Source organism: Pelmatolapia mariae, linkage group LG12 (assembly GCF_036321145.2).
Source record: "Pelmatolapia mariae isolate MD_Pm_ZW linkage group LG12, Pm_UMD_F_2, whole genome shotgun sequence".
NCBI lineage: Eukaryota > Metazoa > Chordata > Actinopteri > Cichliformes > Cichlidae > Pelmatolapia > Pelmatolapia mariae.
The window spans coordinates 22,553,624-22,571,622 of NC_086237.1; the positions used below are offsets into that span (position 1 = coordinate 22,553,624).

At 40.2% G+C, this 17,999-nt stretch overlaps 2 protein-coding genes across 5 annotated transcripts; both read right to left on the bottom strand.

Annotated features, from left to right (window-relative positions):
• Positions 1–58: 58 nt before the first annotated feature.
• slc8b1 (solute carrier family 8 member B1) lies at positions 59–8,921 on the bottom strand. 2 transcript variants are annotated; one of them, XM_063489122.1, is made up of 15 exons: positions 8,517–8,921; positions 6,985–7,137; positions 6,376–6,428; positions 5,945–6,002; positions 5,099–5,204; positions 4,845–5,012; positions 3,195–3,308; positions 3,022–3,093; positions 2,769–2,899; positions 2,530–2,671; positions 2,323–2,444; positions 973–1,126; positions 798–878; positions 644–708; positions 59–545 (listed from the first exon to the last, which is right to left on the bottom strand). In XM_063489122.1, the coding sequence occupies exons 1-15, from the start codon at positions 8,673–8,675 to the stop codon at positions 354–356; spliced, it is 1,770 nt and encodes a 589-aa protein (XP_063345192.1). In that variant the 5' UTR covers positions 8,676–8,921; the 3' UTR covers positions 59–353. The 2 variants fall into 2 exon arrangements, with proteins under 2 accessions (XP_063345192.1, XP_063345191.1); XM_063489121.1 differs by having other exon boundaries at positions 3,022–3,096.
• Positions 8,922–9,613: 692 nt separating this feature from the next.
• LOC134638677 (acyl-CoA dehydrogenase family member 11-like) lies at positions 9,614–17,262 on the bottom strand. 3 transcript variants are annotated; one of them, XM_063489480.1, is made up of 15 exons: positions 17,179–17,262; positions 15,750–16,062; positions 15,017–15,240; positions 14,809–14,908; positions 13,935–14,052; positions 13,580–13,722; positions 13,349–13,501; positions 11,743–11,837; positions 11,541–11,640; positions 11,323–11,463; positions 11,146–11,238; positions 10,960–11,067; positions 10,704–10,875; positions 10,278–10,344; positions 9,614–10,162 (listed from the first exon to the last, which is right to left on the bottom strand). In XM_063489480.1, exons 2-15 carry the CDS (start codon positions 16,032–16,034, stop codon positions 10,051–10,053), a joined length of 1,911 nt encoding a protein of 636 aa, XP_063345550.1. In that variant the 5' UTR covers positions 16,035–16,062; positions 17,179–17,262; the 3' UTR covers positions 9,614–10,050. The 3 variants fall into 3 exon arrangements, with proteins under 3 accessions (XP_063345550.1, XP_063345548.1, XP_063345549.1); XM_063489478.1 differs by having other exon boundaries at positions 15,017–15,264; XM_063489479.1 differs by lacking the exon at positions 17,179–17,262 and having other exon boundaries at positions 15,017–15,264; positions 15,750–17,140.
• Positions 17,263–17,999: the final 737 nt, after the last annotated feature.

Genomic DNA, 17,999 nt, shown 5'->3' on the forward strand with positions numbered 1-17,999 from the left:
TTACCCATTTACTCAAAATCTATTGAGAGAAGTTAGAGGAAAAAAATTAAAGCACATACACTCCAAAAAAATTAAACCAAAATCATTTAATTACCCCAAAGCAGCATGCACAAGTCATTAACATTTAGATCAATAATTAATGGAGACAATTCAGTGTTTCAAATTACAAAAGGCACAGTGTGAGTCGTTTCAGTCCTCCCTGAGCAGACTTTGCTCGCTTGATTTCATTATCCAACCGCAGGAACTCTGTGGGTAGTAGTCAAGTGGAACAAAGGTTACAGCTGATTCTTGTAAAAAAAATAGTGCATAAATAGTTGTAGTTGTCATTTTTCAGACCGGCCGCAGCATCAGGTCTACGTAACACGAATCTTGCCAAACTCCGTAAGAAGTGCAATGATAAGGAAGATGACATAGAAGATGAGGAGAAAGATGCCATAGGCCCGACCCAAGTGGAAGCGGCACAGTGGAACGATGACAAAGGACAGGACCAAAGACAAACCCAGAGATCCTGCAAGAATCCATGTCAGCAAACCTTCTGGTTCAACCTGAGAAGGAACAAGAACAAAGGCTTATTGTCTTCATAGTGTCTGAAACAGGCTTGTGTAGCTTGGGTTAGATTACACTGCATCTTAGAGGAGATTACCTGCACGTCGGCATGCGTTTGGAACATTTGCACCAGACATCCTAAACCCACTCCAAACAGCATGTCTGAAGGAAGTAAGAGTCAAGGATACTAAAAGCCTCTTTTATACATGCATGATAGGTTTTGTTTTACAGAGTCACAAAAACAAGGATACTGAAAATGATGCCTCCAAAGCAGGCAGATATAGCCATCCGTGGGTAACCCTGCCGAGCGATGGTGATGTCAGAAAAGCAGTCTGAAAATAAGAGACAAATATTTTTTTTAAACAACTAAAGTTACATACCATATGTTTTTGGAGAAAAATACTGAATCAGGTTTTTAAGCATTACCTCCAATGCTGTTTCCCCAGGCCAACAGAGTCAATCCCAGCACAGTGTTGCTCAGACGCAGCACAACCCCGAGCATGTGCAGAAGACTGACCACTTCAGAGGCCGCCGCACTGATCAACACTGCACTCACCACAAACCCCAAAAGAGCAAAGAACTGGGGGGGGGGGGGGGGGGGGGGTAAGGACAAGAAATTTACAAACAAGTATCATCATAGCATAAATGTAAAAACTTTAAAAAAAAGAAAAGTAAGACCTGTGATGTAGCTTTAGTCTTGAATCAATATGAGAAATGCAAATATTTTAAGCCACCTTAGAAGCTTGATGGCAGTGTTGCTAAAACTAAAACAGCAATTACCGGATATCCATCAGCCTCAGCTGTACTTAATTTGTGTTTTGTGTTAATTAGCAAATGTCAACTAAACCAGTGTAGTCAACATGCTAAACCATTATACCTGCAGTCAAACTCATAGCATCACTGTGCATCAGAAGAGCTAGACACATAAGGGACACAGCACTCAGAGAATAATGAATAAACAGCAATAGGAGAGTTAAATAATGCCAAACATGGCAGGTGACTTGCCTCTGCCCCAGTAAAGCACATCAGTAATCAACAAGGAAACATAAGCTGTAGATAAATATGCAAAAACAACTGGCTCATGAGGTCCATGAGTTTGTATTGTGTGGTAGCAGCTATATTTACTAGGTGTAATAAAGATGCATGTGAGTGTACTGTATTGTGTTGTTCTTGGGGGTTTTTTTTGCAGTGCATGAAGCAACAACAGATACAGAAAACACAGAAGAGTAACTGAAGCCTGAATGTGGAGTAATTTTGCACATGTGCAGTAAAAGAATAGAGATAAATGCTTTTTACATTTATTTGGCCAGTGAATTCAAAGTTTTGTTTTTAGCCATTTTTAAAAGACTTGACAGTTAAAGTTAAATTAATACAAGCACCTTTTTCTATACCAAAGCACTTTTTTACCCAACAGTCACACACTTGCACTCTGATGATTGCATCAGGGGAAAATAAGGATACTTCGACATCAGTCTTTTGATTAGCAGACCACCCGCTCTACTTCCTGAGCCACAAATGGCCTTGACGTTAACAGCACCCAGTATTCCCCAACAGACTCCTCTTTTAAGTACTAATCAGACAGGATACTGCCCAGCTTTGAAAATCAAACAGTGCTCAGTTATGGCTGCAAGCCATTCTCAGATGTGGAGTTCAAGGGGGGGCAACAGTGCCAACTACTACACCACTGTCCCACTTGGCTACAGTATTACAAAAAGGAGTAATCATCATCATCATCATCATCACCACCATCATCGTACTTATTCTCCACACACTTACTGAGTGATATCTGGGAGGACAGTCATTGCTGGTTGAGCAGAAGACAATAGCAGAAACGAAAAGTCCCAGCAGGAGAAACAGCAGCCAGAGGGGAAACTGCCCTTGGATCATATAATTTCCATCTGATAGATTAAAAAGAAAATAATTTAATCATATGCTTATTTTGATTAAGACTAGGACTTCAAGTTGCTTCTGTTAAGCACTTACACGCTCCAGACTGGAAGACGAGCACACACACCAGAGGAGCAGTGATCAGGTGGAGGCAGTTTAGGGGGCGTCTCCAGTTTCTGTCTTCTTTGTCAGGGTCGACCACAGGGATACAGAGCAGCAGCAGCACTTCCAGAGGTGTCTGATGGGTGCAGACCAAGAACCACAGAATAATTTATATTAATTTACATTGTAAGACAAGTTTTGACTGGATTTCACTTAAGTCTGTGAACCAGTACCTTGAGTACTTTAAGGACTTTCCACTTCCATGATTTCCTCCTCCACTTACGGTTGTCGACTGGATTCAAAGAGCTCAGCAGGATCTGACTTGTTGACTCAGAGTAGGGCAGAAGTGGTCGATACTCTGACTCTGCAACACAAAGGTGTAAATTATGATCTGATCACTCAGGAATGTGCTGCAGTAAATTTACTTTTGGTTTTTTGTTTGTTTTTTTTGTTTGTTTTTTTAAAAGGAGGCTACTGCATTCCTACCATACTCCTGATGAAGACTCCTGCCTGTCAGACAGGGAACGTCATCATCTGATGAGTCAGACGAATGAAAGTCTGCTGCAAAGAAAAAAAAAAAAAAAAAAACAACATCACTGGGAACTGTGTGGTTTTTATTTGTCTGTGTGTGTAAGAGCGTGTGTGTTTATATATCTAACCTGGAACATGTGTAACATTCTGGACACTCGTGTTGTCAGAATACTTTTGCCGGTTGTAAATGAACGCACTGATGATAACAATCACGACGTACAGGACGTAGAGGCCAAGGTACCCTAGTTAAAAAAAAATTAAATAAAATAAAAATTTTAATAGTAAAGACATGTAGGGATGATGACCACACACCCACACCCCATTTTAATTAACCTCTTTTTTTTGGCCCTGTGGGTTTCACACCTAAGCTGTAAAAACCAGACCAACGACATAGCAGCTGATCTGGCTCACGATCAATCACATTTCACAGGATATTGCAATTTGTGGAGAGCAGAAAGAAGGTGTAAAGTTTACTTGTCATTAGTGGTAAAAACTAATGAGAACTAAAGGCTCACACACAGTCGTATTCAGGACAAATTAATCAAATTTGCCACCATATGAACATTTAAATTCAGGAGTATTATGACTACATGGTTAAAACTAACCACGGCCATTTAAAAAAGAAAAAGAAAAAAAAAGACGCATGAATACATGTAAATGCAGCAGCTTATCAAAGCATTCACCATGTTACTGATCACTCCCTCCCATGATGGTTACAAGTGATATTTAAAGCCATCACATCATCTGGTATTTCATAAAGTTCTTGCTTTGTCATTATGTGCATTGAGAATCTTATTTTAAGGACTTAGCTAAATGGCTTGAATGTTCTTTGGTACATCAGAAAAAAAACTAAGTAATGTGCATGCAGTTTATGCTGTGAAAATGGAAGCGTGACAGTAAAATGATAAATTGGACCATAGCCTCGAGCACAGACTTATTAGACGATCACTATGTGCAAGTTTCTCTACAATTTAACCAATACTCTAAGAGAAGGAATGATTCTTGTGAAGTGTAAATAGATGGAAGGACAGTCGGAGGCTTTGCCATGGCATGAGCTGAAAAGTTATCGCAGAAAAATTTACTCAAAGAAGAAAACAAAGTTAATACTTCAGTTTACTGCCTATAAATCACCAGAAGCATAAGTAATTGAATGTTTTAATATTAATATAGAGAAAACATCATCACTTCATGTCCAGAGTGACTTCAAATGTCATATTTTGTGTTACCGCAGTGTGAGGCGATTCTTTGAAAGTATGGCTGGGACTCTTTAAGCTCTACTCTGAGACAACCTTAAACTGTCTTGAAGTGAGCACTGCAGTAAAAGAGAAGTTAGCCTCCACTGCAGCAGCAAGTTCATTCCTGGACCTTTGCCCAAACCTAACATAACTTCCTTGTAACCTGGCACCATATTATACCACTAGCTTCTTACGGTCAAAGCAATGTGTCAGATGACTAATGATCACATGTTTAATTATCCTAAGATGTGTGTGTGGTTCTCGTAAGAAACAAAAATCTTTTTTGGTCTTTCAAACAGCCCACTGACTGACACTCAGACAAAAGTCAGAAGCAGAATAACAAAAGTGAAAATGAATGAGCTGTTGAGTCTAGTCAGGATTCACTGATGGCGAATTAGAACAAATGTAAATATATTTAAAATTACACTATTTATTCAAAATTCAATAAAAAGCTTTCTAAAACCGGTCCAACAAAGAAAAATCGAGAGGTCAAATAGGATACATAAATAATGCTAGACCATGTGTGCGTGTGTCGCTGTATACCCAGTGTTTCTCCCAGCGTCGTAGTTCCTCTGTACAATATGAGGAAAGTCCAAAACACTGCAACCATGTAGAAGATGACATCACGCAGAAACGGACGAGAAGCTACAGCAAAAGGCTTGACCAGCGCCACGCTGCCAGCAACTACTGTAGTAACAAATATCCCGGCTCCTGGAAAGGCAAACAGGCTGTCACATCTCAAGGCGTTTTTAAATTTATTTACATATCGGTGTGAGCGTGTGTGAGTCTGTGCCTACCAAATAAGGCTCCGACAGCCAACCCCGCTGTGTGCGGGTGGGAAAATGCTGCAATGGCACTGAAGATGTCAGGAGCTCCATTACCAAGAGCCAGAAATGTCACACCCTGATCACAGGCAGCAGTCAAGGAAAATATTCTTCTCAGAAACTATAATATAAACAGTAGTGTGCAAAAGTTTTGAGCCTCCCCTTATTTCTTTATTTTTTGGCTTCCAAGGAGCCAGACTTTCTCGTAATCTGGTTTTGAGCAATAGCTCTCCAGACTTTTTGAAGGCATTTCAAAGTATTTCTTTGAACATTTGCTGCTTTTACACTCATTTTCAGTCCAGTTCTTGTACTGATACTTTTCAGTGGAATGGGTGTTTTTTGTGATATTGATAGAAAGAAAAAAAATAATAATAATTGGTTTTCCACTGTGTGGAAAAATATTCATGGCGTCAAAATTATTAGAGCAGTGTGGGATCATCCTGACAGAGAACCAAATGAAAGGCAGCCAACATCCAAAGAGGAGCTTTGAATGTCTTTGAAGAAGCCCGAGGAACTATTTCTGACGATTACTTCAAGAAACTACACACAAAAAAAACGTGGTCATACCAAATATAGACTTTCAAATGTATTAGAATTGCACAAACTCAGTTATTTCTCATCTTCTATCCTGTATTTCCACACATTTCAATAAATAGCTGCACACTTCCCACTTTCCTAATAAAATACAAAGAAACACAAAGGTAGATCAATAATTTTACACAGTACTGTATATTCTAATATTTAACAGTCTAAGAGGTCAAACAGAAACTCCAGACTGCAGCCCATGGGTAGTGTTCAGGCGATGGAGAGAAAGGATACAGCCACATTGTGGGTGAGGCGCAGACTGGAGGAGATGGCAGACAGGTTGGGACAGAAGCTGGAAAGAGGGGGGAAAAAAATAAATACAATCCAATAATCTTGTTGAGAAAACAAAATAATTTAAATACCTCAATTTACAAAAAAAAGCTATTTCTCAATAGATACTTTTCATTGAACACACAACAGCTTCTTTGCAGTAGTGTGTAAAGTGAAGTGGGTAGGTTTAAAAAAAAATATAAACAAAAAACAGAAGCAACAGTGCTTCCTTTGAGGAAATCTCACAATCTTGCAACAAAAGTGAAAAAGTAGTGAAAACTCTCCACTCATGTGACTTTTATTTGCATGACCATTTTGCTGAAACCATGGATGTGTGTGTGTGTGTGTGTGTGTGTGTGTGTGTGTGTGTGTTGAATAACACCAGCGACACTTACAACTTAGAGGCAGCAAGTCCCAGAATAATAAACAAAAAGAAGAGCCATATAATCTGTGGAGAAGCAGAAAAAAAAGACACCAGTTGTTGGTTTGTGAGGTAAAAACTTTTTTTTTTTTAAACAATAAAGTATGAATGCCTTTACATTTGTGACACTGACTACATTGGTCATATTGTTCCTGAGCACAGATTTCTCTTTTAGGTTTCATTTGCAGATTCTCACTTACACTGTTTTTAACCAAACACTTCAGTTAATCCCATTTAAGACTTTGGGTATCTTGCAAACAGGGGAACTGGAAAATATCCACCATTATGAAAACACATTTAGCTAAAACAAAAAGGGGATAGTTCTCCTAGTTCTGTTGAAGCAAAGTTTACTTCCTCATGTGAGTTTTATGTTGATTCACAAACAGTAACCAAGCCCAAAAACAGAAGCACCTAACGCCTCTCACCCACATTAAAAAAAAAAAAAAGAAAAAAGAAAAACCCCGGTTTAGCTCACAAGGTAAAAAGGTGACCAATATGCTATAAGGATAATGCCACCTGGTCTTTCTCCCAGCTTTTTCCCCAATTGTTATAGAAATAATATAGAAATAACTCAGAGTCTTACACAGAGAAAGATGGTGAGTGGTGTGAGGTTGGGAGGCAGCAGACAGAAGGCCACTTCAAGGTAATTGATGAAGCCATCTTCCATTGAACAGTCTGGTGTTTTCTTCACGAATGCACAGCGGTCTGCAACGCTGTAGTTCATCACCAAGTCGCACTGCACACACACACGCACACACAGTTATCTAAATGGCTCAACATTTTCATGCAATCATTTGTGGCTTAAACAGTAGAACAACAACATGTGCATCTCTTTCGTAATGACTGATGAAGGTGAGTGTAACATAAATTTATTTTTGTGTTTAGGCTTTATATATTTGAATATGCATGAAAACACTACAAATCCATCTGAATATAAGTGTAGGTGATAGCTGAAACATAGGCGCTACATTTTGATATAACAACATCATCATCTAACAGCACTGAGATGCATGCAATCATGATATAAGGTGATAAATAACAAATCACCAGAAAGCTCTTTAATTTTGGATCACTGCTTACAATGGGCCTGCATACCAAGAGACCACATTAACTAATTTATCTTATCACACACACACACACACACACACACACACACACACACACACACACACACACACACACACCTCTAACAGAGGTGTAACTTTGATGCAATCCAATTCTACTCATCACCTTTACAGAGATAAATTGTGATAAACTGATATTGTCCAGATGATTATTTGCACATTTCGTTAAAATTCAGTCTAGTACAACGCCAACCACTACCACCTTAGCAATAAACAGACACCTGAATTCACCTTTACTGGAAAGCAAACGTAAAAACAAGACTTGCCATACAAGTTTCCTTAAGGCAACATATATGGCATACCTTTTCAGCGTAACTGCTTGTGACGAGTGAAACTGCTAAACTGTAACAAATAAAATGACGAAGGGGGTCAAGAACTGAGTGAAATAATATAGTTTTTAAAAAGCACACAGAGGATGAGGCTCACTCAATTCAGATCCCGACTTAACCATTTCAGCTTGTGACAGCTTATGGCCCTGGGTATTTCGTATTTTCACAAAAACAGTGGACCGATGGGAGTCCTGAGTATGGGATGCTTTACCTGAGCTAAACCTGTCTTGATGAGGAGTGGTAAACTGCAGTGTGTATTGTGTTTGGCATGAAGACTCGATTTACTTGATTTAAATCAGACACCTACATTCCTTAATCAGAATGAGATGTCAGATCAAATTTTGTGTATGTTTTTCATCCACTGCAAAACAAGCAAGACACCCACTCACCCACCCATGCAGAGGTCCTTCTGTATACCACACACATTCAGTGCTCTATTCAGCTTTGCACCGAGGGTCTATAGCTTACTGACGGATGTGAACCAAGCCGATCAAACTTGACTCACGCCCTTAGCTTTCGCTAATCATGTGACAGGTGAAAAAAAAAACCTTGCTGACCTGAACCAGAAAACAAGCAGCTGACGAACACCTGATAATAAAATACAGCACTCACAGATAACACGTTCATTTCCAAGCAAAAACAAAGAAAAACATTTCACTGACCTCATCGTTGTTGTTGTTTTCAGCCATCACCGGTGAGGACCAACGTCCAGCCATTCCAACCCGGACACCAGACTCGTTCCGTAAAAGCTCTGAGCCCGAGGTGAGCTGCCAGCCACACGACAGCACCACGAAAAGTGGCAAGAAAATACCGCAAAACATGATTCACTTTATCCCGGAGCCGGTTCCATTCTGCTGGGAAGCTAACAGGCTGGTTTACTCCTGTAATTCCCGGGCGGTCAGCCTAAAAATTAAGTCGAAGACCTCAAAAACATGTCCCGGTTGCCGTATTTGTTACTGGTCTTAAATAACTTGTTTTCAAGCGTTCACACAGTCTAAGCTCAGATTCATTCCCGTTGAACATTTTGTACACCTTACTCTAGAACTCCTCCCACTGCTTTCCCAATCAGACATGTGCCACGTTCACGGACTCCTCGTAAACCCAGAAGAAGCAAAGGAACGAGTGCTGGAATGCAGACAGCAAAAGGTAAACGGCAAATACGAGGCTGTTAGAATACGTTAATATGTGTATTTAAAAGCTTAGTTTATTAGAGGTATATACGCCAGAGAACCAGCCTGTTCATGTATTGCCTCTATAATGGACATTTGTTTATGGTCTATATCTTTTGACTCATTTGAGCTACCCTACAAAGTCCTGATGTACTAAACAGAGGACATCTCGTGTATTTCATGACGTATCTCATGGATGGCCTCTTTTAGCTCCAAAGAGGCAGGAAATCACAAAAAAAACCCGATCGGTTTTCTACCCAGTCTTATTGTTTCAGGTTGCCTTGCAGTGTTCGAATGTCTGATATAACTTTCTGTTTGCAAAAATCATATTGAACATCTAAATTTGCAAAAAATGTACAGAAAAAAAGTGCAACAATAAGTTTTCTGAGTAAAAAGTATTTATCGCCATTAGAAAAAAAAAACCCATTTCGCACCTACTCCCACCTCGATATATATCAACATATTTTAAAAAAGGGGTGTTGGATATTGTTTAGGTGTTTATTTTATGTTTTTGCTGTGTATCACATGGGAGCAATGTTCATTTTTGAAAATATAAAACACAGTGACTCAGTAAACTCACAGTTAAAGTCACTACAGTTTAATGAATATCAAAAAAATTGCGTTAAAACTGCCAAGTTTTTACTGTTTTAAAGTTTATACATCAATATGTATGTGCAGGTTTTCCAGCAGTACCGTAAGGCAGTGTGTATGAACCTGGTCAGTCAGGGCCTGTTTTGCTTATGACCTATGTGAAGTTAATCTCTGGGCTGCTGATCATTTGCCTTTATTTAAAAAAACTTCATTTAACTGTGGGAATTCACATTTCAATTTACTGTCCAGTATTTACTCTGATACTGAAGACACAACCCATTCTCCATTTTATTTACATGCTTATGCAAGACCGAATTTCATTTTTAATGAAACATGATTTCAGTCATCCACAAAAACACAAACAACAATATAGCAGACAATAAATCTGTTTGTCACGAAGACAGACCGCAGGGCTCAGCAGTGACTCAGTGATTCTTCAGCCTTGTATCGACTGGTCAAAGACTAAAGCAGCATCAAGTGAAGTGTTGGAATCATAGTGACCTCTTCTCTGGTTCCGTGCCACGGGACACAAGTCCTGTTCGCACCACCTGGGAAATAAAAAAAATAGTGATAAAAAAAATAATGATAAATAGTAACAAAATTATAGTGCATTTTTAAAAAATATTTTAGACAACTGCAAATTTACATTTTTCTTTTTTTTACCTGAGAGCTGCATAGGTGTCAGATGGAGAAGCTCCGTTCCAACATGCATGATCAATAAGAAGGGCTCCTGATAACAGAGTTGGGAATGATAACAAGGTGCATAGAGGTAAATGTGTTTATTGTTTGAATGTTTGGCCACGATAACAGTACAGCGGACTGATTACATTACTGACTTAGAGGTTTGTTAGACTGAAAGATGTCAGCTTAAGCTTATGTTTTCAAAATGCTGATTTAGTTAATAACTTAATTACAAACTCAAAAAGCTGAAAAAAAAAGCAGAAAACACTCGAAGAGCAAACATTTTAGTGAATATTTGACTTATGCTTAAAATTATTTATAATTATTTTTATGTTGATCAGCTAACCTGTAAATTAACTCATAGTTGCAGCTCTGGTGTGTGTGTGTGTGTGTGTGTGTGGTATACACCTGTGTAGATGTGAGCCAGGCTGTATGCCAGGTCTCTTGCTGATAGCTCCAGGTAGCTGGGTGCTCTGGTTGCTGCTACCTGAACAAACTCTTCCAGCTCGCAAAGAGCTCCGCCCACTGCTTTCACAGCTGGGGCCAATAAGGAAACGCTGGAGGCGCCCGCCAGCAGAGACTATAAAACGAAGAAAACAAGTGCACTTCACATTTTTGTTCTGCTCAGTCACAGAGAAGATTTTTTCATTGAACTTGCTTTGACCTTGGTATGGCTGAAGTAGGCATGAAGAACCATCCCTGAGCTACGAGCGACACACCGCAGCACATCCAGAGACAAAACATTTGTGGTACCTTCCCATATGCTCAAAACCTGGAAGAGGAAGAGATAAGTTAGTCTTTCACTCTTTTTGTAAATCTCAAGCTATCACACCTCTGGTATCGAACTCACCTGTGCATCACGGAGTATTCCAGGCAAGCCGGTATCCTCGATGTATCCCTGGCCACCAAAGCTTTCCAAACCCTCTGACACCACAGCCACAGCCTGAGACAAACACAACACTGAAACAATCAGACAATCAAAACAGGCAAATAACAGCTAATGCTAGCATTCACACAAACTGTTCACCTGCTTCCCAGTGTACAGTTTGACGACCGGAGTGAGCAACCGGAGAAGGTGAGCATCGTGCTCGGTTGCCACTCCACTTTCTTCTCGGCCCAACAGACGACACACATCCATCACCAGAAGAAAGGCCCCTCGAGACTCTACCTGTAGTGTGAGAAGCATGTGTCCTGAAGCATGACAGAAAACACTGTGTGGAGTTTGTTCACCCCCTGCCAGCTTACCTCCATTCTAGCAAGAGTCTGCATGTGCAGTGGGTGGTCTTTAAGAAGCTTTCCAAAGGCATTGCGCCGAGTGGCATAGTCACGAGCTAACTGGAGCACCCTGTGAAGACACACAGTTACACAAATGTTTAACCAGCTTACTCATGCTGTGCTTTAAGAAATCAGCACAGATTCAAGTGTGGTAGTATGAGCGGTGTCCTGCCTTCTCATAGCAGCTGCTGCAGAGACGCTGTTGTGGATCCTGGTTATGGTCAGCATATTAGCTATGGAGGACACACCTCTCCCCTCCTCTGAGAGCTGTTGTGGAAAACAAGTTGTCAAAGATTTGGACACATTATAGAAAAAAAAAATACAAGGAACTTGGCTTGTCTTGTTTCTCTAACAGTGAAGGTTGGTGGAGTGGACCATAAACTGCCTGAAAATGTCCATACCTTTAAAAAAAAAATGTTGGATGATTTCCCTCACAGTGATTAATTACACTTTTGCCATATAACCATGTGATAGCAAAAGCGTAATTAATGCTCACACTGTGACAAATTTCCGTAAAAATTCTCCCCCAGCAAGGTAATGCAGGATTTGTGGTACCACACTCGTGTCCCCCGTGCTTAAGTGTTCTGTGTATGCACCCTACACAGCTGTGCTTGTGTTGCAGTCCAAAAAGGCCAAGACTATGAGCTTGACACAGATAGCGCTATGAGTGAGTCCAATTCTGAGCTGTTAAACAGTGGGCCTGAACAGGAAAGGGAGCAAACATTATTGAAAAGTCAACCAAAAGAAAACAGCAGTTTGCAGTGGACACCTTTCCTTATTTTTAACACTCAGTTTCACTTCAGCTTTCTTTATGTTGTAACTTTGGTCTTCCCTGCAGCTAGCTGAAGGACCAACAACAGTAAGAACAGGCCAGCTGTTCCACATATTGGTCACACTGCCTCCTGCTGACAGTAAACAACTGCAACATGTAAGTGACTGAACGCAAAGCTCTGTGTAGGACAGACACGCAACCATGCTTGTTCCTTAATGCCCCCCACCACACTGCGTGTAGTCAGAAACCTACACGAGAAGCACAACAAAGAATCCGAGAGACTGACACAACCTCAAAAGTCCCCACACTCCAAACTAAATTGGTATCCACAGGTTGCACAGGAGCAAGCCTGATCCAAAGAGGCTTACATGAATCGAAGAATTTACAGCCAACATCCTGGTGGCTGGAGAGGAGCCAGAGACAAGTCAATGCTACTTTAGAGGCAAAGTAGTAAAAGGAAAAAATTAATCTGTTCTTACCAACAACTAATGCAGATCTCTACTTCTTGTTTTGGTTTGCTGTTTTTTCTGAGCTTGTTTTGCTTTAAGTGATTCCCTCATATTAATTTAGTTGCAGCCATTCACAGCTCATTATCTCATGCTGACTGAATGCTACCTGCCCGAGTGCTGCCGCTGGAGCTGCAAGCAGCTGGCACTCTCATGAGTTGCACATCTCAACAAGTTTCTGAGGATTCGGTGGGTTAAGTCAGAAGTGCTACAAAAGTTGATTTGTGTTTTTACAAAGCACAGTGTGTACTTCTTTGTTATGGAGGAGTGGCAAATAAAATCACTGTGAATTTTTCCACCTAGCACACGAATGCAGGAATGGTTCTGCTTATCATTGCTGCACATAACTTGTTTTTTGTGTGTGTGTGTGTGTGTGTGTGTGTGTGTGTGTGTGTGTGTGTGTGTGTGTAAGCAATTGCTCATATCTGCACAGGTAGGAGACAAAGCCTATAGTTTGTCAATAAATTCATATATCCAATGACCCTGCATGTGTAACTGACCCTGTGCGCTGGCAGGCCGTCCAGCAGCAGCTCAGCAGTCGGCATTTGGCGTGTCCCCAGCTTGTCCTTCAGTCGCTGAACCTCAATACCCCTCAATCGGCCATCCTCATCTCGACTCACCTCCGCATAGAAGAGAGACAAACCTTTGCTACCCTGTGGGACAGAGAACAGCAGTCAATTATATCACTCTGTGAGTCATTGACAATGCTTTGTGACTGATGTCAGCAGTACTGGTATGGTTGCTCCCGTTTTGTCCTGCACTCTGGCCAGCGTAAGAGTCATGTCTGCGTCCGTAGCAGACGTGAACCACTTGAAACCATGGAGCTTGTAGGAACCATCTGTTTGTGGAACAGCCACCGTCTCAGTGCCGCTGGCTGAGGACAATGAAAACAACTCATGAAGCATTACAACAGTTACTCTTGTTCTGCATGACAAAGCGAAAACAAAAAGTATGCAAACAAAGAATCTCCTCCACAGATATCTCATCCTTTGAAAAGCACAATTACAACACTGTTGTACTGCAGCTCTTAATTTACAGATTGAAGCTGGGACTGATAAATGCAGAAAACAGTGTGTCACTACTTACCCACATCAGAGCCTCCCTGTCTCTCTGTCATCCACTGTCCGGATGTCCAGAAGCGTTCTGGATGGCGGGTGGTCAAACGACTGTAGGCGTCTTCTACTGGCCACGAAACACCTAAGGACTTCTCATACACAAATCCAAACAATCATTCACTGTGCTTACAAGGAAAAACAGAACTGGGGTCAAGCAAGTCAAAAATATGTGTACATTCACTACTATAAAGCCATTACTGCAAAATATAGAGTTGTATTCAGTTGCTCAGCAATCTAATATACAGTTCCTTCAAGTACATGCTGCTGTTTTAAACAAAAGCTGGAATATTTTACATTTTTTTATTAATATTATCAACGTACACTGTGCCAACTGATTGGAAGGCAAATTCTCCTTAACACAAACAGGAAAATAAACAGCAAAAACATAATCTTGCTATAAAAGAGATAAATAACACAATAAAAGATAATACAAATATACAATATAAAAGGAAATAGGGTGCAAAATGCATATAGTGCAAACTGTTCCAGATATGGCTATGATTATGTGGTTCCTCAGCCAGTTAAAACAATTTTACTGGGGTGACTTGATTGACTGATTAAATGCATTATATAACTTTTGAGATGAAACTGTCTCTGAGTCTTTAGTCTCAGCATGAAATTGTCTGTAGCGTTTGACGGATGGGAGGACGATGAATTTATATTCTTAAAATGCCAATGTTTTAAACTACATTGGCTACAATATTCTTCACTTAATTTAGTTTTAAATGATTAGACTACTGTAATCACTTCTTTGGAGGTAAATCCCATTTCTAGTTCTGTTGTTCTAATCAGTTTGGCTTACAGGACGCTGTATTAGTCATGTTATTCACTTCTTTAGAACACACCTGGATAACTTTTGCAGCTCCGTCGGTCATAGCAAGAGGACAGGTGTAGAGGCCAGATGAGGGAGAGAAAAGGTACAGCTTGCTCATCTGGTACACACGACTAGGAAACACATACATACACTTTTTGGAAGATGACAAAAACACATTACTGAAGTGAAATAAGACACATGAGCTAAACCGAAAAAAGGAAGTGCAACGGCCTTCTAACCTCCACTCGCCAAATGACCTCTCATAGCCAATGGCAACGAGTCCTTCCTGTGCTGACAGGTCTTTCATACGTTTCCAAGCATGGGAGGTCACAATGTGGTCCACTCGGCGACCCCAGGGATCAAAGTGCACCAACCGTGGAGGATTGACCTCACACTCTCTACCCCAGCCATCCACCTCCTTTGCCACGTGTTCTCCAAATGCACACAAGTCTGAGAGAATCGCCTGTGGACAAATTACATACACATACTATTCACACACACACACACACACATATAAATATATATATATATATATATATATATAAATTTTGTACTAATGTATGGTGACCTTGAGGGTCTTTAAAGGTGCTTATTATTACACACAATATATCGCAGACCTTATGAAACAGATCTCAGCCTGTTTACCTGATAGGACAGCTCCTTGCTGGCTTTTTAATAGTAACAAAGACCAAAGTCAAACTCTTATTGCTTTTTAGAAAATGAATTCTTGCTGGTGCAACAAAACTTAAGGAAAAAATTGCATTACATATGTAACACTGTGCATATACTCAACACTTCTTTCAAAAAGAAAACAAGTTATGAGCACACTAAAAAACAAAACAAAAAAAACCACATTATAATATAGTAATATACACCTAATATGGACATTGTTATTTAATGGGCCTGTTGCTCTTGCTCTAAAACTGGTAGTATGACACCCTTTCTTGGGTAAAACATGTAATCCCTGCTCACCTCCTGGGGTATGTGTCTCTTCAGATATCCTCTGAGCAAGGCATCTTCTACAAATGGGTTCTTCAGCACTGGGTTTTCCTGAAAGAAAGGTCCTATCCTGGCTCGGGTGAATGGCAGGTAGCCTGCTGCCTCCCACAGCTGTTCTTCATTGGATCTTCTTCTGCCTGGCTCAGCTACAGTGGCTGATCTGATGTGGATCAGTGGTCGAGGTGAAGGAATGACACACCACAACCTGCAGGAGCCTCCGGCTACACGTCGGCTCAGGAGGGCTGAGGACACTGACATGGCCCAATACCTTCAGTCTGAGGTCTGACTAGGGAGTCAACACAATGCCATTAGAGCAGGGACAGGTGACATTTAGATAAAGGCAGGAATGTTTCAGTTTTTTTAAATGGGGTGGCACGGGGCTGGTGAGTGGCGTCCAAGAACTAGTTGGGATCAGGGAAAAAAAAAGTGAGTTATAATAATTTTAATTTGCACAGACCTCCTTCTCCATAGACATCTATCTGGAAGTACAGTAATAACAAAATGCCAGCCACATTGAAGCACAAGCAGTAAGGTAACAAGCTAATAAAAATGAATCTGGATAAAACTGTTAATGGGTGTTATTTTTAGATATAAATAAGGGGGTCTCACACATCCTTTGTTTAGAGTTTGCAAAGTAAGCGACAGTAGTGGATCAAACCAATGTGAGGTACAAGAGGGGAAGTCCATCTTTCAAATTAAATCATTATTTTCCATTAATATGTAAACCAGTAGCATTCACGGGATGTAATAATAGTTAAGATCAAATATTTGCTTTGAAGCAATAAACTAATGGCAAGGACAAGTTGTATTGAAGTATTAAAGAGGACAACGGCACCCTCTGGGCAGTGCCACCCCAGTGCTCTTTAGCACCACCCCTGGTCCTCCCGGGGGTGCATTGAGCTGAAAGCAACTTCAGTATATTTGGTTTTTATTTATTACTCAGAAAACAGGTGCATTTTACTGATTTACTGATTCCGGATAGGATTAGCTTCTTTGTTTCCCCATTGCTGATACTTATTTCTTTATGTAAAGTTATCTAGCTGGCTTGCAGACCATGGGGAAGACTGACAAAAAAATGGGTCAAAGTTCATCTGGTTGCGTTGTTGTCTTTGTGCAGATATTATCTTACCGCTTGTATTCGAGGGTTTCCTTTATATTATTTAAATATATTCAAATATTAAACAGAGTCATATACTTGCTATCCTCTTCTTGAAACCCTTTATCATAAGGCGTACTCTTCACACTCCAACCCGACAACAACACAGCAGTTAGCAATGACATTCAACTAAGCTGTGAGCGCTTTATTCACGGGCAAGCTTACACAGACAACGCTGAATTAGTTTTAAATGAAACTTAAAAGCTTCCCAAATATCAAAGATATAGCTGCTAGCAGTCATCTTACCAAATGTTTTCCCAGCTGCGTTCACTTTCACGGCGGCAACTTAAGTTTCGCCTTCAAAATAAAAGTCTCTCCTCGTTTAAAGGTTCAAGTAGCACCTCCTGCTGCTGCAGCAGCGACAAAAACAGCACGCAAACACACAGGTGACAAACACTTCTATCAAGGATCTATAGTGTATACAAAGGATAAAATATCAGGTATGATATAATGTTTATATTAGTAAATATAAAACATTCCTTTTAGTTATGTTTTTTTTGTAACTGCGTTGACGAGATGACTCAAAACAAACAAAAAAAGTGTTTACGTTCATTGTTAATTTTTTTTTTTTTTTAAAGCCAATGAACCTGTTATAGTTCATGAACGCTAGCTTCTGCACCTCCTAGCAGATGGCAGGAAAGATTTTAGTAGGAAGTGTTCTTATGAATCATCTGAGCCTTCAATAAAAGTCGACGGTAGAAACTGGTGGATACCTGGACTCTGTTGTGTGTACTATTAGCTAAGCAGCTTCCACAACATACTAAGAGATTGTGCATCCAGTCCGGTTACCCTCCACTGTGGAGCTGGACAGACTTGTAAGAATCCCCTTGTGTTCGTTCTGCCGTTTAAACCTTGTTTCATGTCTCATTTATATAAAATAGATCCAAGAGTAGAAAAAACGGATTGAAAATGGATTGTTTGTAAAGATAATCCACAGAACACAGGGCTCTAAGCACCACCAACAAAACGAAATTCAACAATATTTACTGTCATGGCGACAGAAATCCCTTCCTGTGACACTATAATTTACTTAAGCCCAAATGTAAAATTTCCCAGAACGAATACTT

Excerpts from the sequence above, each read along its gene's own strand:
- slc8b1 (XM_063489121.1), bottom strand. The coding sequence starts at position 8,675 with ATGTTTTGCGGTATTTTCTTGCCACTTTTCGTGGTGCTGTCGTGTGGC. Across the intron at positions 6,429-6,984 it reads CACTCACCATCTTTCTCTGT|ATTATATGGCTCTTCTTTTT; the intron begins GTAAGACTCTGA and ends GCTTCTCCACAG. Across the intron at positions 879-972 it reads CTGGGGAAACAGCATTGGAG|ACTGCTTTTCTGACATCACC; the intron begins GTAATGCTTAAA and ends TCTTATTTTCAG.
- LOC134638677 (XM_063489478.1), bottom strand. The coding sequence starts at position 16,034 with ATGTCAGTGTCCTCAGCCCTCCTGAGCCGACGTGTAGCCGGAGGCTCC. Across the intron at positions 14,053-14,808 it reads GAGCTGCAAAAGTTATCCAG|TCCTTAGGTGTTTCGTGGCC; the intron begins GTGTGTTCTAAA and ends GTGTATGAGAAG. Across the intron at positions 10,163-10,277 it reads GACACCTATGCAGCTCTCAG|GTGGTGCGAACAGGACTTGT; the intron begins GTAAAAAAAAGA and ends TTTATTTCCCAG.